Here is a 20,559-nt window from a genome sequence, read left to right as displayed (position 1 = left end):
TCCTCTGTCACCTCCTTCTCCTCCTGCTCTCAATCTTTCCCAGCATAGGTGTCTTTTCCGATGAGTCAGCTCTTCACATCAGGTGGCTAAAGTATTGGAGCTCCAGCTTCAGCATCAGTCCTTCCAATGAATATTCAGGGTTGATTTCCTTTAGGATTGACTGGTTTGATCTCCTTGCAGTCCATAGGGCTCTCAAGAGTCTTCTCCAGCACCACAGTTGGAACATGGTCTAAACCTACATGGTATGATGTGGGCATGTCATCCACCCCTGTGGTCCAGGGGTGAGACCTGGCCAGGCAAAGTTGCTGACAGGTGTTCATTCCAGGCCAGCCTGGCTTGAACAGAGATATGTGGGGGTTTCCCTGGCCTGGAACCCACTAACACAGCCATTCTGTGGTTCAGATGGCCCACATGTGGATGGGTAGGGTAGGAGCCAGGATCTCTGCTTCCCCAGATCGTTTTGAGGGGCTGGAGAGGACAGAAGTGGGGTGCCAGATTCTCAGCAGAAATACTGCTACTTCCTGAGTCTCTCTGTACCAGGCTCTGTCCTAGACATGTCAGAGGCATTATTTCTTCTTCTTCTTCCTGTGTTTTTTTTGTGGGGGGGGGGCGTACCCCGTGGTGTAAGAATCTCCCTGACCAGGCACCGAACCTGTGCCAGCTGCAATGGAATCATGGAGTCTTTTACTGGACTGCCAGGGAATTCCCAGGCATTATTTCTTCTGATCCTCTCTACACTCTCCTGAGCACTATCATTAGTCCATTTTCCAGATGTGGTTATAGGGGCTTAGAGAGGACTGGCCTACATTTATAGACTGCTGGTGTCTGGACTTAAATCCAGGGTGGCACTCATAAACTACCACAGGTGGTAGTCCTGCCTCAAGACTGGTGAGCAGTGAAGAGCGATGACCTCAGAGACCTGGAGACATGGCCTCAGAGACAGACAAATAGAAATTAAGAGACCCAGCTGAAGGCCCAGTAAACAGGGGAGAGTGGGGCAAGGTTGGTCTGTGTCTGGCCAAGCAACTGAAAGTGAAAAGTGTAGGTCACTCCGTCATGTCCAACTCTTTGTGACCCCATGGACTGTAGCCTGTGGCGGCTCCTCTGTCCATGGAACTCTCCAGGCAAGAATACCAGAGTGGGTTGCCATTTCCTCCTCCAGGGGGTCTTCCAGACCCAGGGATCGAACCTAGGTCTTCGGCAATGCAGTCAGATTCTTTGCCCTCTGAGCCACCAGGGAAGCCCCTGGCCAAGCAACCGCCCCCCCCAAAAAAAGAATAACCCAGGCCGCCCCCCTAGGTGGAAACAATGACACAATCAGCTCCCAATACCAAGGCCCTGACATCACGAAGGGGGGGTGGCCGAGGTGGGGGGCGCCCCGCCCCTTGGCAGGTCCCTACGGCCAATGGGACGGGCTTGGAAGAGGCCCGGGCCGCCTCCAGAGCTTCAAAAACGTGTGAGGAGGGAAGAGGGTGCAGACGGAGCCTCAGCTGCTGCCACCAGCCCCAGCGCGCTGCCACCGCCACCCACCATCAACCAGCATGTCGTCCGCTCACTTCAACCGAGGCCCCGCCTACGGGCTGTCAGCTGAGGTCAAGAACAAGGTAGGGCTGGAGGGCCTCCCACCCCAGCCTGGCCCACTTGCCCTGCCAGGCCAGAGGCCCAGCTCTGGGGGTTCCCTGGACCCCCTTCTTGCCTGTCCCAAGTGACTTGGAACCTGAGACAGAAAAAGGATCAATATGGGGAGGGGGCTGCCTACCTCCTTGGCCTGAGCATCTCAAAGCCCTCAGCTATACTGTTGGGGTGTAAATGGGGCATGGGCACGCAGGCGCTCACAGGTAAACTGAGGCGGTGGGTTCACTGGGAAAACCCTGCCTGATCAGGGTTCCCTGTTAACCTCTTTGCTCCTGGGGAGTGGAGGAAAGACTTGATTTTGCACACTCCTGGCCTGACTTTGGGGGTGTGCTCCAGAGCTGGGGTTCCTGGGAGGTGAGGCCCCAAAATGTGGGAAGCTGTGAAGGAAAGGGAGACAGCTGGGGAGGGGCAGAGGGTGGGCATTAGGAACACAGAGGGATCTCCTGATTTTGGAGCTGAGAAGACACATGGCTTTCATGCTATGATGGGTAAACTGAGGTTCAGAGAGGGGAGGCAAGTCTCTCAGGTCCTATATAAGGGAGGTGAAGAATTGGGCCCTTGAACTTGCTCCCTCCCCCACATCAAAATGGGGTTAGCGTCTCCAGGGCTGCAAATTTGAAGTCCCCAGCCCACTGGAACGCTCCCATGAGCGCTGCTAGGGGAATAATCTCTGTCCCATTTAACAGAGGGGAACACTGAGCCTCGGGTTGCCTGTTCCAGAGGCAGGAAGGGAGGAGCTGGGATTGGGAACTCGGGTCGGGGGGATTCGCGGGGCTGGAGGAGGGGGCAGGTGGGGGGCGAGTGCTCGGGCGGGAGACGGAACCCAGCGCCGCGCCCCCCCTTCCCCCAGCGCCGGCCCCAGAGCCGTGCGGAGCCGCCGCGCCATATAAGGCGGCCTCGGGAGCCCGGCCCGCGGGGCCGCGCTATATAAGGGCCGGTTTGCTTTATAAAGCCGGGCTGGTGGGGAGGGGGGCGGCAGGGGCCGGGGCCAGGTGAGGGGGCCGCCCCTCCTCCTTCCCTCCCCCCTGGAGAAAGGGCAGCCGGGTCCCCCAGGGGCCGGGAGCCAGTTCTGGGCTGGGGTGGAGGGTTCTGGAAATACGGAGAGGGTGCAAAGTGGGAGAGGAGAGGAGGGAGAGACGCAGACAGATTCTGGAAGCCTGAGACTTGAGATAGACGGATGGGGGAGGGCGAGCCTGGAGTGACTTAAGACGGAGGCTGGGATGCAGAGGCGGAGAGAGGGCCGAGTCCTCCGCCCCCACCCCTAACCCCCATCAGAAGTAGGGAACCTGGAGTCGGAGAGACAGAGACCCAGGAAAGCGGAGATGGATGAACCACGAGCCCCACCCCCAGCCAGACAGGCAGAGATGGGGACAGGATGACAGGGCCAAGGAAGGAGCTGGGAGAGAGACTGAGGACATCCTGCGATGGGGGAGAGAGAGAAATACAGACATACATGGGGCCCGGAGTGAGACGAAGACAGACCCTTGCCCCCAGCCCGAGAGGGAGCCCCAGCGCTGAGGGCCTGGAGAGACGCTGAGACAGGGATGTGAGACAGACCAGTCCCCAGCAAGGCGGCACACGGGGCACCTACTTTGGGCTCCTCCTCCCCTGCCTGAAGCATCCAGGAGAGGGAGGGGGCAGGGCCAGGGGAAGCTAAGCCCCAAGTTTGGTCCGGAGGGGGAACCAAGAGGCCAGGCACCGCCCCCCACCCAGCTCTGAGTATCTCGCTCTCCACGCCTTAGACCTTGTTCTCTGGTGCCAAACCTCAGAATGCCTGGAATGGCCCCCTGGGCAGGTGCCACTTCAACCCTGGTCCTCAGCACCCCCCCCACCCCCCGCTACCCCCCTCCATTGGACGCTGGGACAGAATTGCCTTAGTTGGGAAGGGATGAAGGAAGAGATCAGGACTAGGGAGCCTTGGATTGGGCCAGGGAGCCAGCCCTCCTCCCCGCTGTGTCCTCACCATTCTCTCTCTGCCCCCTACCCCTCAGCTGGCCCAGAAGTATGACCACCAGCGGGAGCAGGAGCTCCGAGAGTGGATCGAGGGGGTGACGGGGCGCCGCATCGGCAACAACTTCATGGACGGCCTCAAGGACGGCATCATTCTTTGCGAGTGAGTGGGGGCAATTGTGGCCCACTTGGGCGGCCCCCCAACCCCACATCTCGACTCCCTGAACCCTTCAAAATGACCATGAGCTCAGAGCTTGGACACTTGATACCTGACACCTCCAAACAGAACTCTGAGGTGGCAGATAATCATTGTACCCATTTAACAGTAAAGTAAACAGAGGCCCAGTTAGGTAAAGCATGTCACCAAAAGTCCCACGCTGTGCCAACAGAAATGACTTCAGAACCTAGAGTCTGAACTGCCAGGCATACAGGGCAGCCGCATTTATAGTCTCCGGAGTCCCAAGAAAGGGAGGTCACAGCTAAAAGGCACCGAGCCACATCCCCCCTGGAGAAGGAAATGGCAACCCGCTCCAGTATTCTTTCTTGCCTGGGAAACCTCATGGACAGAAGAGCCTTGTGGACTATAGTCCATGGGGTCTCAAAGAGTCAGACATGACTTAGGAACTGAGTGCATACACCTGAGGGATGTGCCACAATAATTTCAGTGGGTCCTGATTTTCTCCTCCTCTCAAAACCTAATCACCAAGAGAAAGGCCAGCCCTCACAGCTCCCAAGCCCTGACTCTAGATTCTACTTTCTAGATTTCACCACAATCCTATTTCTGGGTAGGAACCCTGAGTCCAGCCCAGGTCTTGTCTGCATCTCTGAGTCTGACCCAGGGCAAGGTAACCATGTGGGCCAGAGCTGTGCTTAGGAATCTTCCAGAAGCTTCCCAAAGTCACCTTGTTACCAAGCCCTAGCTGCTAGAAAGGGAGGGACCGGGGGATGCTCTTCAACCATATCCAGGGAATGGGGGGATGGTTTGGTGTCCCAGGCCTTAAAGAGTGCAGAGCCACCCACCTGTTCATGGAGGAGGTGCATTTATGGAGCGCCTGCTGTGTGCCAGGCAGGTATAGGCACTGGGGATAGTGAACAAAACAGACTCGACTTGGGGCGCATACAGAACTTTTGTCCTACTGGAGATGATTGAACAAATAATTGATGAAATAATCACATACGGGCCTGTGGTGGGAAGTACCATGGGGAAAACTCAAGCTGGGAAGGATGGCGGGTGGGCAGAGGAATGAAATGTTGCTGTTTTGTACAGAATGGCCTGGAAGGTCATTCTGAAGAGGTGGCGTTGGAGCAGAATCTCGGATGAAGTGAGGGAAGTTGCTGCTGGGGCATCTTAGGGAAGAGTGGGCCAGGTAGAGGGGACAGCCAGTGCAAAGGCACCCTGGGGTGGGAACATGCCTTATGGGTTCAAGGATGCTGAAGAGGCTGGAGTGACCAGGGAAAGTGGAGGGAGTTAGCTGGGGGCCAGATGATGCAGGGTCTCTGTGTCATTCATGCTAAGGAGTTAGGCTTTTATTCTCAAGGCATTGGGAGTGTTTGGAACTGGGTAGTAACTGGATTTTTTCTTTTTTCCTTTTTCAAGTTTCCAATATTTTAATTGGAGGATTATTACTTTAGGATTTTTTTAAAATTGAAGTATAGTTGATTTACAGGCTTCCCAGTTGACACTAGTGGTAAAGAATCTGCCTGCTAATGCAGGAGACATAAGAGATGTGGTTTTGATCCTTGGGTTGGGACGATCCCCTGGAGGAGGAAATGGCAGCATACTCCAGTGTTCTTGCTGGGAGAATCCCATGGACAGAGGAGCCTGGTGCTCTATAGTCCATGGGTTGCAAAGAGTCGGACACAGCTGAGCGTCTGAGCACATAGTTGATTTACAGTTGTGTTCATGTCTGTTGTACAGCAAAGTTAGACAAAGTCCTACTGTATAGCACAGAAAACTATTTAATATCCTACAATAAGCCATAATGGAAATTTTGGGGACCACACTGCACAGCTTGCAGGATCTTAGCTCCCCAATCAGGGATCAAACCCTGGCCCTGTGGGGTGAGAGTGTGTGCGTGCTCAGTCGCATCCGACTCTTTGGGACTCCGTGGACTGTAGCCCGTCAGGCTCTTCTGTCCATGCAATTTTCCAGGCAAGAATACTGGAGTGGATTTCCATTTCCTCCTCCAGGGGATCTTCCTGACTCAGGGAGCAAACCTGAGTCTCCTGCATTTCCTGCATTGGCAGGCAGATTCTTTACCACTAGTGCCACCGGGGAAGCCCATGGAATTGTTCTGAGAAGGGCATTTTAACTGTGGGGTGACGAGCATCTGGAGGGGACGAGATGGAAACTGGGAGCCCCCAGGGAGGTCATGGCAGGAGCCCAGGAGAGGGACAGCAGTGGCTCAGAGCGGGGTGGAGGTGGGCTTCTGGAAGTCTTCAGGAGGCTGAGCCAAAGGAATTGCTGAGGGATTGGATGTGGGGTGAGTAAAAGGGAGAGGAGTGTCAAGGGCAGTGGAGGGCTTTTAGTGAGCTGTGGAAGATGGAGGGAGTTCTGTAGGGGGAGGTGGGTATCAGGAGTCTTGGTGGAATGCATTTGTTTGAGACCCACATGTAGTGGGGAGATGAGCTTCCCTGGTCACTCAGACAGTAAAGAATCCCTCTGTGATGCGGGATACCTGGGTTCCATCCCTGGGTTGGGAAGGTCCCCTGGAGGAGGGCATGGCCACCCATTCCAGTATTCTTGCCTGGAGAATCCATGGACAGAGGAGCCTGGCGGGCTGCAGTCTATGGGGTTGCAAAGAGTCAGGCACAACTGAGCAAATATACTATTACTCCGTGGGGAGATGGAATGGAGAGTGGGAGGCGGGCTGCAGGAAGATTTGGGGGAGCCACTGGCATATGAAGGGCATTTAAAGTCAAGAGACTGGGGACTTCCTGGTGGTCCAGTGGCTAAGACTCCACACTCCCCATGCAGGGGGCCTGGGTTTCATCCTTGGTCAGGGAACTGGGTCCCACATGCCACAACTAAGACTCTGCATACTGCAACTAAAAAAACAAAAAACCTCCCACATGCCCCAACTAAGACCCAGCGCAGCCAAATAAGTAAAGTCCAGAGACTGAACGAGATCACCAGGGTGATGGTGGCCTGAGAAGAGGCCCCAGTGCTGAGCTGTGGGCTCTCCCAGACGTAGTGGTTTGAATGAGAAAAGGAGCCTGGGGAATTCCCTGGCGATCAAGTGGTTAGGACTCAGGGCTTTGAACTTCTGAGGGCCCAGGTTCGATCCCTGGTCAGGGAACTAAGATCCTACAAGAGGTGCAGTGAGGCCAAAGGAAAATAAAAAAGAAAATGAAATTGAAACATGGTCACCAGTGAGGCGGGGGCACCCCAGAAGACTACTCTCCACCTCCCGTAGGGAGACTTTCTGACCAGAACAGGTCCAGCTTCCTGAGGGTGGTTTGCCATCTGGGTCCTGCCCGCGTGTTTGGGTGGTTTGTGGTGGGGCTGTCTCTGAGGTCAGACTGCAGTGGGAAACAGCAAAAAGTCTGGCGCCCCCTGATTGTCATCCTGAGCCCTGGTCCCGCTGGACCGGGCTTGGATACTGGCAGCAGGGAGTCCCCTGCCTCAGCCCCCTCCCCTTATTGTAGGTTCATCAATAAGCTCCAGCCAGGCTCTGTGAAGAAAGTAAATGAGTCCACCCAGAACTGGCATCAGGTGAGCCCAGACTCTCTCAACTCTTTAGTCTCTTAACTCTCTGGCCCCTAGCCCCGCCCACTTCCACCTGTAGCCCCGCCCACCTCCACCCAGCCCCGCCCACGCCCCCACACCCCTGACCGCTTCCGGCTCCCGTCCAGCTGGAGAACATCGGCAACTTCATCAAGGCCATCACCAAGTACGGGGTGAAGCCCCACGATATCTTTGAGGCCAATGACCTGTTCGAGAACACCAACCACACGCAAGTGCAGTCCACCCTCCTGGCCCTGGCCAGCATGGTGAGTGTGGGTGACCGGTGGGCGCTCTGGGTTGGGATGTGGGTGGAGCTTCTTGTACCCTGCCCCCTGCGTGGTACTCCCACCCCAGTCCCTGCTTGGGTGGGAGAGGGAAAGCGGGTGCCTTTCAGGGTTTTCAGTGCAACTGTGTGGCCCAGAGTCAGTCCCTGGCCCTCACCTCCCCACCCAGGCCAAGACGAAAGGGAACAAGGTGAACGTGGGAGTGAAATACGCGGAGAAGCAGGAACGGAAATTTGAGCCAGAGAAGCTAAGAGAAGGGCGGAACATTATCGGGCTGCAGGTATGGTCCTTTCCTCGCCTGGGTCTTGCTGATGAGCTGTGGTTGAGGAGGGCACCCTGGTCCCTGCAGGCTTTGGCGGGTTGCCGGGGGCGGGGTACAGAATATGTGGCCTTTAGGAAACCCTATGCTTAGCATTTTCAGTACCCTAACTTACTCCTCTGACAGTCCTAGGGGGTGGGTACTGTTACCGTCACACCCTTTATACAGATGGGAAAACCGAGGCCTGGAGGTTTGCCCATTTGCTAGGATTGCTCAGGTGATGAGTAGCTGAACCCTGGAAATCAGGCCACTTAGCAGTCATGTGACACACCTTCTCTGAGCCTCAGTTTCCAGTCTGTTGCCCCACGGGAGTGGAAACAGGGCCTCATCAGAGGGCCGTGTGTCTGCTGACATCAGTTGTGTCTGGTCACCCTCGGTGGGATCCTGTAACCCCCGGGTAACTCTCCTCCTGGCTCCCTAGATGGGCACCAACAAGTTTGCCAGCCAGCAGGGCATGACGGCCTACGGCACCCGGCGCCACCTCTACGACCCCAAGCTGGGCACGGATCAGCCCCTGGACCAGGCCACCATCAGCCTGCAGATGGGCACCAACAAGGGAGCCAGCCAGGTGTGTTGCGGGGCAAGGGGGGCTGTGCGTGTGGCAGGCTGGTGGGGGCTCTCGCGGTCCCCCACGGCCTGACCGTTATGCTGCCCTCTGCAGGCCGGCATGACTGCACCAGGGACCAAGCGGCAGATCTTTGAGCCGGGGCTGGGCATGGAGCACTGTGACACGCTCAACGTCAGCCTGCAGATGGGCAGCAACAAGGGAGCTTCACAGCGGGGCATGACGGTGTACGGGCTGCCCCGCCAGGTCTACGACCCCAAGTACTGCCTGACGCCTGAGTACCCTGAGCTGGGCGAGCCGGCCCACAACCACCACCCGCACAACTACTACAACTCTGCCTAGGGCCCAGGGCCTCCCGCCTTCCCCCAGGGAGGCTGGCTGCTGCTCTTGGCAGGGCCTGGCCCGGCCTGCCAACCCCCTCCCCCTGCATGGCTCCTCTGGCTCCCTGGCACCTGCCTACAGGGTTAGCTTTTGGGGGGAGCAGAAGGTGGGGGGGCTGTGGAGAGGGGGCTCCTCCCTGGTGTGCTGCAGGGTCCAACATGGAGCTGGGTGTTCCCCACCCAAAGGACGCACTGAGCAAAGCTACCCCGCTGTCCCCCACTCCCCATAGATGGGTCCCCCCCCGCCAGGACAAGAAGCCCTCCCAAGCGAAGCCCGCAGAGCCCAGACTCGACCCCTCCCCACCCCATTCCCGCAGCGGGCGCAAACTGCATGCCCAGACCCCTGGCGGACACACGCGGTTTGGTTTGCAGCTGGCTTACGGGATGTGACAGCGGCGTTTGTGACGCGAGCACTTTCTTTTTCTACTTCACTGGAGCACAATAAATGGCTGTAAAATCACCCGAGGGGCCTCCCTTGTGGCTTGGTCAGTAAAGACTCTGCCTGCAATCGTAGGTGGACTGGGTCCAGATTTCTGGGTGATTTCGTGATTTCTGGGTTGGGAAGATTCCCTGGAGAAGGGAATGGCTACCCACTCTGATATTCTTGCCTGGAGAATTCCATGGACAGAGGAGCCTGGCAGGCTATATAGTCCATGGGGTCGCAAAGAGTCAGACACGACTTAGCGACTAAACATCATCAACCATCAAAATCACCTGAGGACTTAGGGCTGCTCTATCCCAGGGCTTTTGTGGCTGCCGCGCATGCACAGGGTACGCTCCATTTCCCGCACACACATCTGCACAGGTGCACACACACTCACACGCAGGCACCCTAAGATACACATACTGAGCTCACAACACTCGGTGGACCCAGGACTCACACCCCCCCACAGACAAAAAGAATCCACACAAACGCACACTTCATGTGTATGGTGTACACACACTCCCTGCAGCCTTAATGCACACACCTTTCACACACAGATACTCGCACGTGCAATACACATGCCTACCCAAGACAAAAACACACCTTCACACAGGTACATAATACACACACACACACACACACACACATGTTCAGCACCCATGTACCTACCCTGGAAGCCTGTGGGTCGTGTCGAGGTCAGCACTGGGATGGGTGAGATACGATGTGAATCACAGTTTTGGAGCTGGCCAGCCAAGCGACCTTGGGCAAATCACCTCCCCTCCCTAGGTCTGTTTTCCCATCAGGAAAATGAGGACATTGAAGCCTGTGGGAGTCACAGGAAGCTTCAGTGAAATGACGCCTCCAGACGGGGATGGTATTTGGCACTGATCATGAGAATGGACCACAAGCCTGGTCCTGGAGGCCCCTGTGGGCAGAGAGAATCCTTGAGTCCTGGAGTAGACTATGGGGCTTCCGTGGTGGCTCAGTGGTAAAGAATCCACCTGCCAACGCAGAAGACTCGAGTTCAATCCCTGGTCCAGGAAGATCTCCTTCCCCCTGGAGGAGGAAATGGCAACCCACTTCAGTATTCTTGCCTGGGAAATTCCATGGACAAAGGAGCCTGTGGGGGTACAGTCCATGGGGTTGCAAAGGGTCAGGCACGACTGAGCAACTAGACAACCAGACTGTGGGGAGGTGGGAGGCGACGGGGCAGTGGGAAAGATGGGTGCTCCGGACGCCCAGGGCGATGGCCTTTTACCAGCTGGCACAGAGCAGTTAAGAAGCTGACCACAGGGTGCAGCTGGCCTGTGTGCCTGGCTCACACGGTGCCCTGTGCTCAGGGCTCATCTCCAATCCTGGCCTGCCAGCCCGAGATCCCAGAAGTCTGGACGAGGTCCCAACTCTCCCCATTTCAGGGGACACCCCACTCTTCCCGCTCTCCTGCCCGAAAGTTACCCACCGCCAGGGTTCCATGGAGAGGATGTGGCCTGCCATGCTGGGGGCTCAGAGCAGTCTTCTCCCCTTCCCTCCCCAGGGTGGGCTGGGGTGGGGGGACAGGGCGGGACAAGGCTGGAATGATGGGACCTGCTGGGACAGACATCAGAAGCCCCCTGCGCTTGCACAATCCCTGGGGCCTCGTAAAGCAGATTCCGGGAGCTCTTGGCTTGGCTAGCCGGAGTCCTGCTCCCCCAGGGCCAGCGCGGGGAAGCTATGCTGAGGAGGATCCTTGCCTGGCCCAGGGCCCTGCCTCCTTGGGAAAACAGCACCATATTAGCACTTAGACTGTGAGACTGGGGTAGGCGGGCCCTGGTTGACACAAGAGCAAGGGCCCTTTCCCTGGACCCGAGAGCAGCCCCCCACCCAGGTGCCTGTCCAATCACTCTGTCTAAGCCCACTGGGTCCTGCCTTGGCCATGGGACCCGACCTGAGTGAGGTCTTGGAAGAGAAGGTAGGAGCACCGGGTTGGGGGCATGTCAGGGCAGGGTGGGCCTCGGGGGACACCCGTCAGACCCAATGGCTGGGCCTGGTGGGTCTGGCCAGCTCAGCATCTTCCTCTGCTGTTCATATTCCTTGCTGCCCTGGTGGGTCACCATCTGCTGGCACCGTGTCAGGAATCACGCTGGGTGCCTCTGTCCTCAGGGTGGCCCTTAGATGGAGTTTCCATCTTCCTTCCACTTGCTGCCCAGGCTCATGGGGCTGCGTGGAGGAGCTTGAGCTGCCCCGTGCTGCCAGAGCACCAGGACCACCAGATTGTCTGGGATCTAGCCGTCTGCTTGTTTAGGTGTGGTTTTTTTTTTCCCAGTACCACCAATCAGTTAACTCAATTCTGATACTACCTGAAGACAGCCTCTGATCCCACAGGATAAGGGTTCCGTTCAGGGCTACCCCTCCCCCATGCCAGGAGCCAATCACAAGTCCAGTGACCAGCTGTAGATCGGGGGTTCTCTCCACCCGCTCCTCAGATTTTGTTAATTTACTGCACTGGTTCACAAAACTTGGAGAAACATTTTACTTTTTATTAGATCACTGGTTTTATTATTACTTTGGTTTTATTATGAAAGGATCAAACTCAGGAGGAGCCAGAAGGGAGAGACACAGAGAACAAGGTATAGGGAGGGGTGTGGAACTCCTGAATCCTTTCCATGTGTTCCAGCACCTCTAAGTGTTCACCACAGGCAGAGGTTCATCAGATCTTGTTCTCAAAGCACTTCATCTTAGGTCCACTTGTTGTTGTTCAGTCACTAAGTCATGTCTGACTCTGCGACCCCATGGACTGTTGCCCTCCAGGCTTCCCTGTCCTCCTCTATCTCCTGGAGTTTGCTCAGATTCATACCCCCAATGGCTCAGTGGGCAAAGAATCTGCCTGCAATGCAGGAGACAGAGGAGACATGGGTTCGATCCCTGGGTTGGGAAGATCCCCCGGAGAAGGAAATGGCAACTACTCCAGTATTCTTGCCTAGAAAATCCCACGGACAGAGGAGCCTGGTGGGCTACAGTCATGGGGTCGCAGAGTCAGACATGACTGAGCAATGCCCATTGTGTCCGTAATGCCATCCAACCACCTCATCCTCTGCTGCCCCACTTCTCCTCCTGCCCTCAATCTTTCCCAGCATCAGGAAAAATCCCAATTTTTCCAGTGAGTTGGCGTCCCATCAGGTGGCCAGAGGATTGGAGCTTCAGCTTCAGCATCAGCCCTTTCAGTGAATATTCAGGTTGATCTCCTTTAGGCCCCTTCCCAAAGGTTGGTAGGTGTGGCTGAGTTCCTACTCAGGAATCAGCCCCATGCTGAAGCTGTTGAGTGCTCAGTCACTTCGGCTGTGTTAGTTATTGAGCACTTAATGCATACTAAACACTACGAGAGGCTTCCCTCATAGCTCAGTTGTTAAAGAATCCACCTGCAATGCAGGAGACCCCGGTTCGACTCCTGGGTCGGGAAGATCCGCTGGTGATGGGATAGACTACCCACTCCAGTATTCTTGGGCTTCCCTTGTGACTCAGCTGGTAAAGAATCTGCCTGTAATTCAGGTAGGCCCCAGTTCAATTCCTGGGTTGGGAAGATCCCCTAGAGAAGGGAAAGGTTACCCACTGCAGTATCCTGGCCTAGAAAATTCTATGGACTGTATAATCCATGGGGTCACAGAGTCGGACATGACTGAGAGATTTTCACTTTACTTCATACACTATGGGTAATGCTGATTCATTGTTGTCTAGCCACTCAGTTGTGTCCAATTCTTTGCAACCCCACAGACTGCAGCCCACCAGGCTCCTCTGTCCATGGAATTCTCCAATCAAGAATACTGGAATGGATTGCCATTTCCTCCTTTAAAAAATCTTCCCGATAGGGATTGAACCTGGGTCTCCTAAACTGGCAGGTGGAGTCTACCACTGTGCCACTTGGGAAGCCCCAAGGATGTCTAGGACCTCATTCTAAATCACCTCATTAGCATAATCTCACCAGTGAGCAAAAATGGGCTCTTTATGAATGATGAAAGATACTCTGACTGCCCAGGAAATTCCAAGTGTTTTAGCTTTGTGCCAGGATCCAGGGACAAAGACCAATATTTCTTTGCAGTGGAAGCTTGCAGTCCCAACCCCTAGACTGAAAGGCAAGCGCCAAGACCAATATTTGTTACACTGAACATGTGCATCTGGCCCCACCTCCAGTCTCCCCAGCACCCTAGGACAACAGTCCAGTCCCTTCTTCCCCTCCAGGGATCTTCACCCCACTCAGCCCCCAGAAGCCAGGAGCTGTTCCCGTAGCCTGGACCCTGGACTCATGAGTGAGACCCTGGGCTGTGAGGTCTGCTGGCTGCAGGACCCTGGGCCCACGGCCTCCTGTCTCTGGCCTGCTTCCTCACCTGTGAGCATCCTCCTCCCGGGGTGGCCGTTGGAACACGGCGGGAAAGCAGGCTCACCTGAGAGCAGCCTCAGGAACAGGGGGGCCCTGGAGCCTGACCTTCCTCAGGGGGGTCCCCCAGGAAGCCCTCTCTGATCACCCCACCCCTACCCCGGGCTCTCTTGGCCCCAGTTTCCACTGTGACTGTAAATGCCTGGCCAGACGCCTGTGCGTTTATCCCTGTCCCCTGAACCCAGCTGCCCGGGTTTCACCTTGAATGCTTGTATAGTGGCTAAAATGTACGATGGTTTGAAGGACTGACTGAACCCCACTTCAGATGGCCCGCTGGGCCACCTCTGAATGCCTCAGTCTCCCCTTTTCCTGTGTTGAGACCCTGGGTCTGACCCAGAGCCTAGGAAATCAGAGAACTGGGAGTTCTGCGTTTGCTGCTTTATTTAAGGGCTTGTGACAGACAGCTGTCCCCAGCCCAGCCCCTCCCTCCTCTACAAAAGCTAGGGAACATGAAAACAGGCCGCCCTGCCAGGGGGCCCATGGGACTGTGGCTTGAATTCCAGGCCGCAGGCCTGGGAAGGCAGCTGGGGAGGGGGAGCAGTCAGTCCCGTTCAATGGCCAAGTACTGCTGGTGAGGTGCAGGAAGGCGCTGGAGAGACCGGTGGCAGCCTCTGTTGGGCCTGCCCTTGCAGAAGGGGATCAGGACGCAGGCCTCTAGAGAAAACAGGGCCCTGAAGCCAGTGGCCCAGGTGCTAGAGGCTGGAGCCAGTCAAAGGCTTGTTGAGCAAGCATTTCAGGCCCCCGGGGCCCCACCACCCTTCAACTCTACCCGCATCCCATGAAAACTCCCCTGCAGTCGCACCTGCAGCAGCGCACGCATACACACACACACACACACACACACACACAGATACCCACTCTGCACACACTCACATTCGGGGCTGCAAAGGCCCTGGACCCACACCCTGGACACCCTGGAATGTCTCTCGTTTGGTACCCAGTGGGCGGGGCTGCCAAGGGGGTGGGCCGTCTGTGTCGCTACTGATTGGCAGCCTCGCAGGCGTCTATCCAATCGCTGTACACGTCCACTGGTTCTGACAGATCTGAGCCGCTGCGGTCAAGGGCAACTGGTAGCACTGGACCCCCTTCCCACATGTACTTTTCTGTAGCTCACACCACTGTTAGCCAGACCACTGCCCCGAACCCCGTTCACACCACGTAAGTCAGCCCGTGGCGCTGCTTCCTCTCGGTGGCCACGCCCCCCGGGCACGCCGCAGGGCTGGGTGTCCTCGAGCAGCCCACTCTGGGCGGGGCCGCCCAGAATCCCCAGTCCATCTTCTGGAAAAAGCCCGGTTTCCCAAGGATACAAGTGATGGGTGTCTGGAATTCCTCTAGGCACACGGTACAAGAGATGACTCCGGTGTTTCGGGCTCGGTCCCTGGAACAGGAGGAGGTGCAGGGGCTAGTGAAGGAAGGGGCCTCTGTCTGTGGGTGATGATCCCCCTAAGCAGGAGGGCTTGGGGCAGATTGGAGGACAGGATAGTGGTGGGGGTGAGCCACACCGCAACTGAGGAAGGAGGAAGTGGCCCCGTGAGGAAGGCTCCCCAGCCCCACTCACATTTTCACGTCACAGGACTTCTCGTGGTTGCAGAAGGGGCAGGTGAACTGGGTCTCCAGGGTGCCTGTCATCTTCTTCTTGGGGGGCGGCTTCCGTTTCGACTTTCTGCGCCCCATGTCTGTAGGGGAGCGAACCTGTGGGCAGAAGGGACAGAAATCTGACTTGTGGGCCCCATGCGGCCCCCCAGCCCGATGCCCTAGGAAGCAGGCTGGCTGCCTCTGGAGAAGGGAGGTCTTGCCTGAGGCTCCCAGGGGCTGGGCTGGCAGACCACCTCGGTGCACTATGGGGTCAGGCGGCCTGGATTCTAACCCCAGCTCTCCTACTTCCTGCAGGATCCCAAGTGGGTTCCTTAAATGCTCTGTGCCTCAGTCTCCTGTCTATGAAGTGGCATGAGGTTTCCATCTGAGCCTGGTCTCACGGGGAGGGCCAACAGGACATATGGTAAGAGCCTGGCCTGTCTGCCAGCACCTACACAGGAGGCCACCATTCCTGGTGAGGACGAGACTCTGTGAAGGCCGGTCACACAGGAGTGCTCAGGAGCCAGAGATTTTATTCAGGCTGCTCCTTCTGTCACGGGACAGGCCAATGCCACCCAGGAGGAATGACACTGAAAGGATGTGACAGAGCCTTCTGGGGGGCCCCTCAGGCAGGCTCTTTGCAGATGAGGGGCTGCTGGACAGAGAAACGGGGACATGCATTTGGAGTAAGGAAACGCCATATAAAAGGTTGAGGGCCTGGCCAGGGTTTGGGGACCATGCGGGTTGGGTAGAGGGGCAGGCTGGGGGGAGAAAGGGGGTGGGGAAGGAGCAGGTGGGAGTGTTCTGAATATTTGGATGGATGCTGGAGGTTGTGGGGAGTGTAGGGATTAAACTGTTTGGTGTTTTAAAGAGACCAAGGAGGGACTTCCCTGGTTGTCCAGTGGCTAAGACTGCACTCCCAATGCAGGGGGCCTGGGTTTGATCCCTGGTCAGGGAATTAGATCCCATATGCCACAACTAAGAGTTCACATGCTACAACTAAAGATCCCGCATGCCGTAACTAAGGATTCCGCATGCCGAAACCAGACTGAAGATGGTGCATGCTGCATCTATGACCCGGTGCAGCCAAATAAATATTTAAAAAAAGAAAGAGAGAGGGACCAAGGAAAGGGATGGGTGGAAAGCCTGGGTGAAGATGAAGTCAGAACCAGGACAGGGTTGTTCTGGGTGAAAGGCAGCAGTGGGTAAGCGAGGAGAGGGGACAAGCCAGTGGTGAGCACGTCGAGAAGGAACAGTCCAGTGGAGTGGGTGAGCAGTGTGAGAAGTGTCCGGTTGACTCCCAAGGTTGTGGTGGGGGATGGAGGTGGTGGCTTGGGGAAAGGGGGCCCTGTTCTCTGATGTCTGACACAAAGGAAGAGCAAGGTGCTGGGGCAAATGGCACGTCCAGGGGAAGATGCCTCAGAGGCAGGTGGGCAGGGAAGCAGCAGCAGCTACACTGAGTGCAATCTCCCATGTCAGGCACCAGGCTAACCCCCCGAAGCGCCCCTCCCACCCCCATCCACCCCTGATTCTGGTCTCATCCTTTCATGACTAGCAGAGGTCAGCAGCCTGCCAGAGAAAGACCAGTGTTTCATTCACACATGGTGATCACTCTCTATCTGATGGCCTTGTTCTAAACTAAGGGTGCTTCCAATTCACTGAGTAAACAGAAGGAGCTGGCGGTGAACATCCAGAATCCACAAGTCTCCAGGACCACCCACTTGACCTTTCCCCTTGTGCTATGGAAGAATGGCCTCGCTTCCCACAAACACAGTTTGTTACTTTGGGCCTTGGATCCCAGCATCACACTTGCTCTCTCCACTGGATCATTAACAAACACACTTGGGATGACTTTGCCCATCATCAGAAACCATCTCTTTATTTATAGAGAGTTTTTCTAATAGAGCTGTCTGCCTTCTCTCCGGTTCTCTCTCCACTGCTCCTGCCACGCTGTCCACCCCACGGGGCAGTCCCCACTCCTCAGCACACCGGACTCACCGGTTTCTCCGCCTGCCCTTTTCACAGGGCTCTCAGGACCTGGGACTCTCCCCACTCACTCCTCGATGGCAGGTTCTGCCAGTCTCTGCTGCTGCAACCCCACCCCACCTCTCTAATTTGCTAAGGATAGTGAATCCACTTGCTCAGTCTCCGGGCCCCTCCCTTGTCCAAATACATTCACCTCCATGGAGATCACACCCCGTCACCGCTTCCACTGCCTGCTCTGAACTGTAGCCTTCCTGACCACCTGCCTCACCTGATGCTAACCCATGTTTAAACATGACCTGTCCAAAACCCAGCTCCAAACACCTCAATCTGCTCTCCTGCAGCCTTCTTCAGCTCAGCAGACAGCAAGTCCATCTTTCCAAAAACCCTGGACTCGACCTCAGTTCCTTTTGCCCCCTCTCACACCCCTTATCTCACCCTGATCCTACTGTTCTACTTTTATTTTAGGCCGCATCTTGAGGCATGCAGGACCTTAGTTCCCCAGTCAGGGATGGAACCTGTGCCCTGGCAGTGGAAGCTCAGATTCTTAACCACTGGACCACTAGGGAAGTTCCCTACTATTCTACCTTTAGAAGACGCCCAACATCTGACCACTTCTCCCCACTCCCAGGGCCAGTTCTGTGGTCTGAGTCCAGAGTCCAGGTCTTCTCTGGCCTGGATGATCACAACAGCTTCCTCACGGGTCCCTGCCCACCACCCTCAGAGTGTGAACTCCTTGTGGGCAGGGATTTCTGTCTTTTCTTTGTATCCTCAGAGCCTAGAACAGCTCATGGCACAGAGCTGGTGTTCAACAAATATTTACGGAATGAATGAATGAATGAATGAACCAACCAACGCCAGGCCTAGAGCAAGCCACAGCAGTGCTGTAATCAGGGAAGGTGAGGTGTCTGCTCTTGTGTAACTGATATTCTGGTGGAGAAGACAGACCCCTAAGCTAACTAATAAGGGAAAAAATTTCAAATATTGACAAGTGCTGTGTGTGTGGGTGTGTGTGTTGAGTCACTTCAGTCGTCTCTGACTCTTTGTGACCCTATGGACTGTGGCCCGCCAGACTTCTCTGTCCATGGGATTTTCCAGGCAAGAATACTGGAGTGGGTTGCCATGTCCTTCTCCAGGGGATTTTCCCCACCCAGGGACTGAACCCAAATCTCTTACGTTTCCTGCATTAGCAGGCAGGTTCCTTACCACTAGCAACACCTGGGAAGCCACTGGCAAGTGCTACAAGGTTAATAAAACAGAGCAACGTGGGACTTCCTCGGTAGTCCAGTAGCTAATACAGGGGATACGGGTTCCATCCCTGGTCTGGGAAGATCTGACACGCTGCAGGGTCACTAAGGCTGCATGCCACAACTACTGAGCCTGTGAGCCGCAACAAGAGAGGCCACCACAATGAGAAGCCTTCACAGTGCAACTAGAGAGTAGCTCCCACTCACCACAACCAGAAAAAGCCCAAGCGCAGCCACAAAGACCCAGGGCATTCCAGAAAATAAATAAAATTAAAAACAAAAAACAAGGCTATGTGAACTTCTCTGGGACAGGGCTACTTCACTCAAGGGTGGAGCCTGAAGGATCCTTTGAGGAACGGTCATTTAAAATGAGGACTGAATGATGAGAGAAAGAAAATCCACATAAGACAGGGCAGGCAGAGGCTGGAAATACTTCAACTGCAAAGGCTTCAAGGAAGCACCAGCTTTTCTTGAGAAACAGAAAGAAGACTGGTACAAGCTGAAGCCCAGTGAGCAACAGGGAGATGGATGTGAGATGCAATGGAAGACGAAAGCAGCAGGCCGACCCCAAGACCCTGCAGGCTTTAGTAAAGTATAGTCACTTCAGCAGCCCAGGCTCCCACCTTTAGCCAGAGTGTTTTGTTGAAAAAATTTCCCCAGAGCCAGACCCTGGGTACCACCTGCCACAGAATCACCTGGGGCTGCTCAGAAAAATGCAACTTTCTGAACCTCACACCAGATGTCCCCCAACTAGAATGTCAGTTCTGCAGGTTGGGGTGGGAGCCTGATTTGTGCATGGCTGAAATCAGCAGCCCTGGTAGCTCACCTGCCAAGGCAGGAGACTGGAGTTTGATCCCTGGGTCGAGAAGATCCGGTGAAGGAACCGGCAACCGACTCCAGTATTGCTGCCTGGGAAAACCCATGAACAAAGAAGCCTGCAGTGTTGCAGTCCATGGGGTCGGACAGGACTGAGCAACGAATCAGCAGCACGCCAATGCCTGGTGTGCATTAAGTGCTAAGTAACTATCTGAATATATAAACAAGTCTCCTGAAGCTAGAGATGGGCCCCAGAATCTCATTTTTCCCGGTGACTACAGTGCCCCCCAACCACGCTGCAGAAAAGGGGTATGGACTGCATGTAAAGTTCCGGGGACGGGGAACTGTACTTATGTGGCGACCTAAGTCCAAAGCGCGCCAAGAAGATGGAAGAGAGCTCAGCCATCGCCCCTGGCGGAACTCAAGAGGTGGTGGGAGGACTGTTCCTCCAAGCTCACCGAAGCTTCGGTGTCGCCTCCCGCCAGCCGCCGGTAGCACCCAGGCCTCCAAGCAGCGGGCTGGGACCTGCAGGGACCTGAGGCAATCAAGTTCCCCGATGGGCCGCTCCCCGAGCCCTGGGCCCTCGGCGCCTCCTTCAGGACCCCGTGAGCGCCCTGGGGTCGCAGAGCGCTCAGCCCCACCCGGCCCCAACGTCCGACCGCGCGAACCTTTACCTGCACTCACACCCTTGTTGCGACCGCCTCGTTCACCCGGGAGACAGTGACTTCCGGCTCTCGGCGGAAGCGGAAATATCTTACCTCCCCCGCCTTCTGGTCCCCTCGAGGCTGGGACTGCCCAGCGAGGAAGCCCAGCCTCCTCCAGCATCTTCTCTGTGCGCACGCGTACTCCCATTTCGGGCCCGGCGGCAGGAACGCGTTGTCCCTGCACAAGGGCCTGACCATACTTGGTAGTTAGAGCCGGCGCTTGTGGTCACAACTTTGGTGCGCTCACGCACTGGCAGTTACCGCGTTTCAGGAGAGGTGGACCCTGCCGTAGCAGCCCTGGAAAGGCAGCTTCGCCCTTGGCCGCAGCATCTTCACTTATCTTCTCTCCCAGTTCAAGCCCCAGCCCTTTGCAGCTCACATGGGCCTCCCAGACGTCAGCCACATACATATATCCCAGTGCTAAGGACATGCAGAGAACTGTATGGCTGAATCAGAGTGTGAGAGAAGCTTGTAAGAAGCTCTTGTCAGACTTTAACAAGAACCTGTGTATCTTATTCTAATACAAATTCTGGCTCACTAGG

The 20,559-nt window shown here is 55.9% G+C and overlaps 2 protein-coding genes across 4 annotated transcripts; one reads left to right on the top strand and one right to left on the bottom strand.

Moving 5' to 3' along the window:
* Positions 1-1,392: 1,392 nt before the first annotated feature.
* CNN1 (calponin 1) lies at positions 1,393-9,320 on the top strand. The gene is made up of 7 exons (XM_043466531.1): positions 1,393-1,604; positions 3,627-3,748; positions 7,234-7,300; positions 7,441-7,578; positions 7,766-7,876; positions 8,337-8,483; positions 8,577-9,320. The coding sequence occupies exons 1-7, from the start codon at positions 1,542-1,544 to the stop codon at positions 8,820-8,822; spliced, it is 894 nt and encodes a 297-aa protein (XP_043322466.1). The 5' UTR covers positions 1,393-1,541; the 3' UTR covers positions 8,823-9,320.
* A 4,735-nt stretch (positions 9,321-14,055) lies between these two features.
* ELOF1 (elongation factor 1) lies at positions 14,056-20,092 on the bottom strand. 3 transcript variants are annotated; one of them, XM_043466532.1, is made up of 4 exons: positions 19,988-20,092; positions 15,251-15,384; positions 15,000-15,070; positions 14,056-14,735 (listed from the first exon to the last, which is right to left on the bottom strand). In XM_043466532.1, the coding sequence occupies exons 2-4, from the start codon at positions 15,364-15,366 to the stop codon at positions 14,671-14,673; spliced, it is 252 nt and encodes an 83-aa protein (XP_043322467.1). In that variant the 5' UTR covers positions 15,367-15,384; positions 19,988-20,092; the 3' UTR covers positions 14,056-14,670. The 3 variants fall into 3 exon arrangements, with proteins under 3 accessions (XP_043322467.1, XP_043322468.1, XP_043322469.1); XM_043466533.1 differs by lacking the exon at positions 19,988-20,092 and adding an exon at positions 19,772-19,895; XM_043466534.1 differs by having other exon boundaries at positions 14,514-14,740.
* Positions 20,093-20,559: the final 467 nt, after the last annotated feature.

The sequence above is a fragment of the Cervus canadensis genome, chromosome 4 (assembly GCF_019320065.1).
Source record: "Cervus canadensis isolate Bull #8, Minnesota chromosome 4, ASM1932006v1, whole genome shotgun sequence".
Classification (NCBI taxonomy): domain Eukaryota; kingdom Metazoa; phylum Chordata; class Mammalia; order Artiodactyla; family Cervidae; genus Cervus; species Cervus canadensis.
Note: the sequence above shows the minus strand (reverse complement) of the source record. Positions and strands in the feature narration are given on the sequence as shown.

Excerpts from the sequence above, each read along its gene's own strand:
- CNN1 (XM_043466531.1), top strand. The coding sequence starts at position 1,542 with ATGTCGTCCGCTCACTTCAACCGAGGCCCCGCCTACGGGCTGTCAGCT. Across the intron at positions 3,749-7,233 it reads GACGGCATCATTCTTTGCGA|GTTCATCAATAAGCTCCAGC; the intron begins GTGAGTGGGGGC and ends CCCTTATTGTAG. Across the intron at positions 7,301-7,440 it reads CCACCCAGAACTGGCATCAG|CTGGAGAACATCGGCAACTT; the intron begins GTGAGCCCAGAC and ends GCTCCCGTCCAG.
- ELOF1 (XM_043466532.1), bottom strand. The coding sequence starts at position 15,366 with ATGGGGCGCAGAAAGTCGAAACGGAAGCCGCCCCCCAAGAAGAAGATG. Across the intron at positions 15,071-15,250 it reads AAGTCCTGTGACGTGAAAAT|GGACCGAGCCCGAAACACCG; the intron begins GTGAGTGGGGCT and ends CTCCTGTTCCAG. Across the intron at positions 14,736-14,999 it reads ATTCCAGACACCCATCACTT|ATCTGTCAGAACCAGTGGAC; the intron begins GTATCCTTGGGA and ends GCAGCGGCTCAG.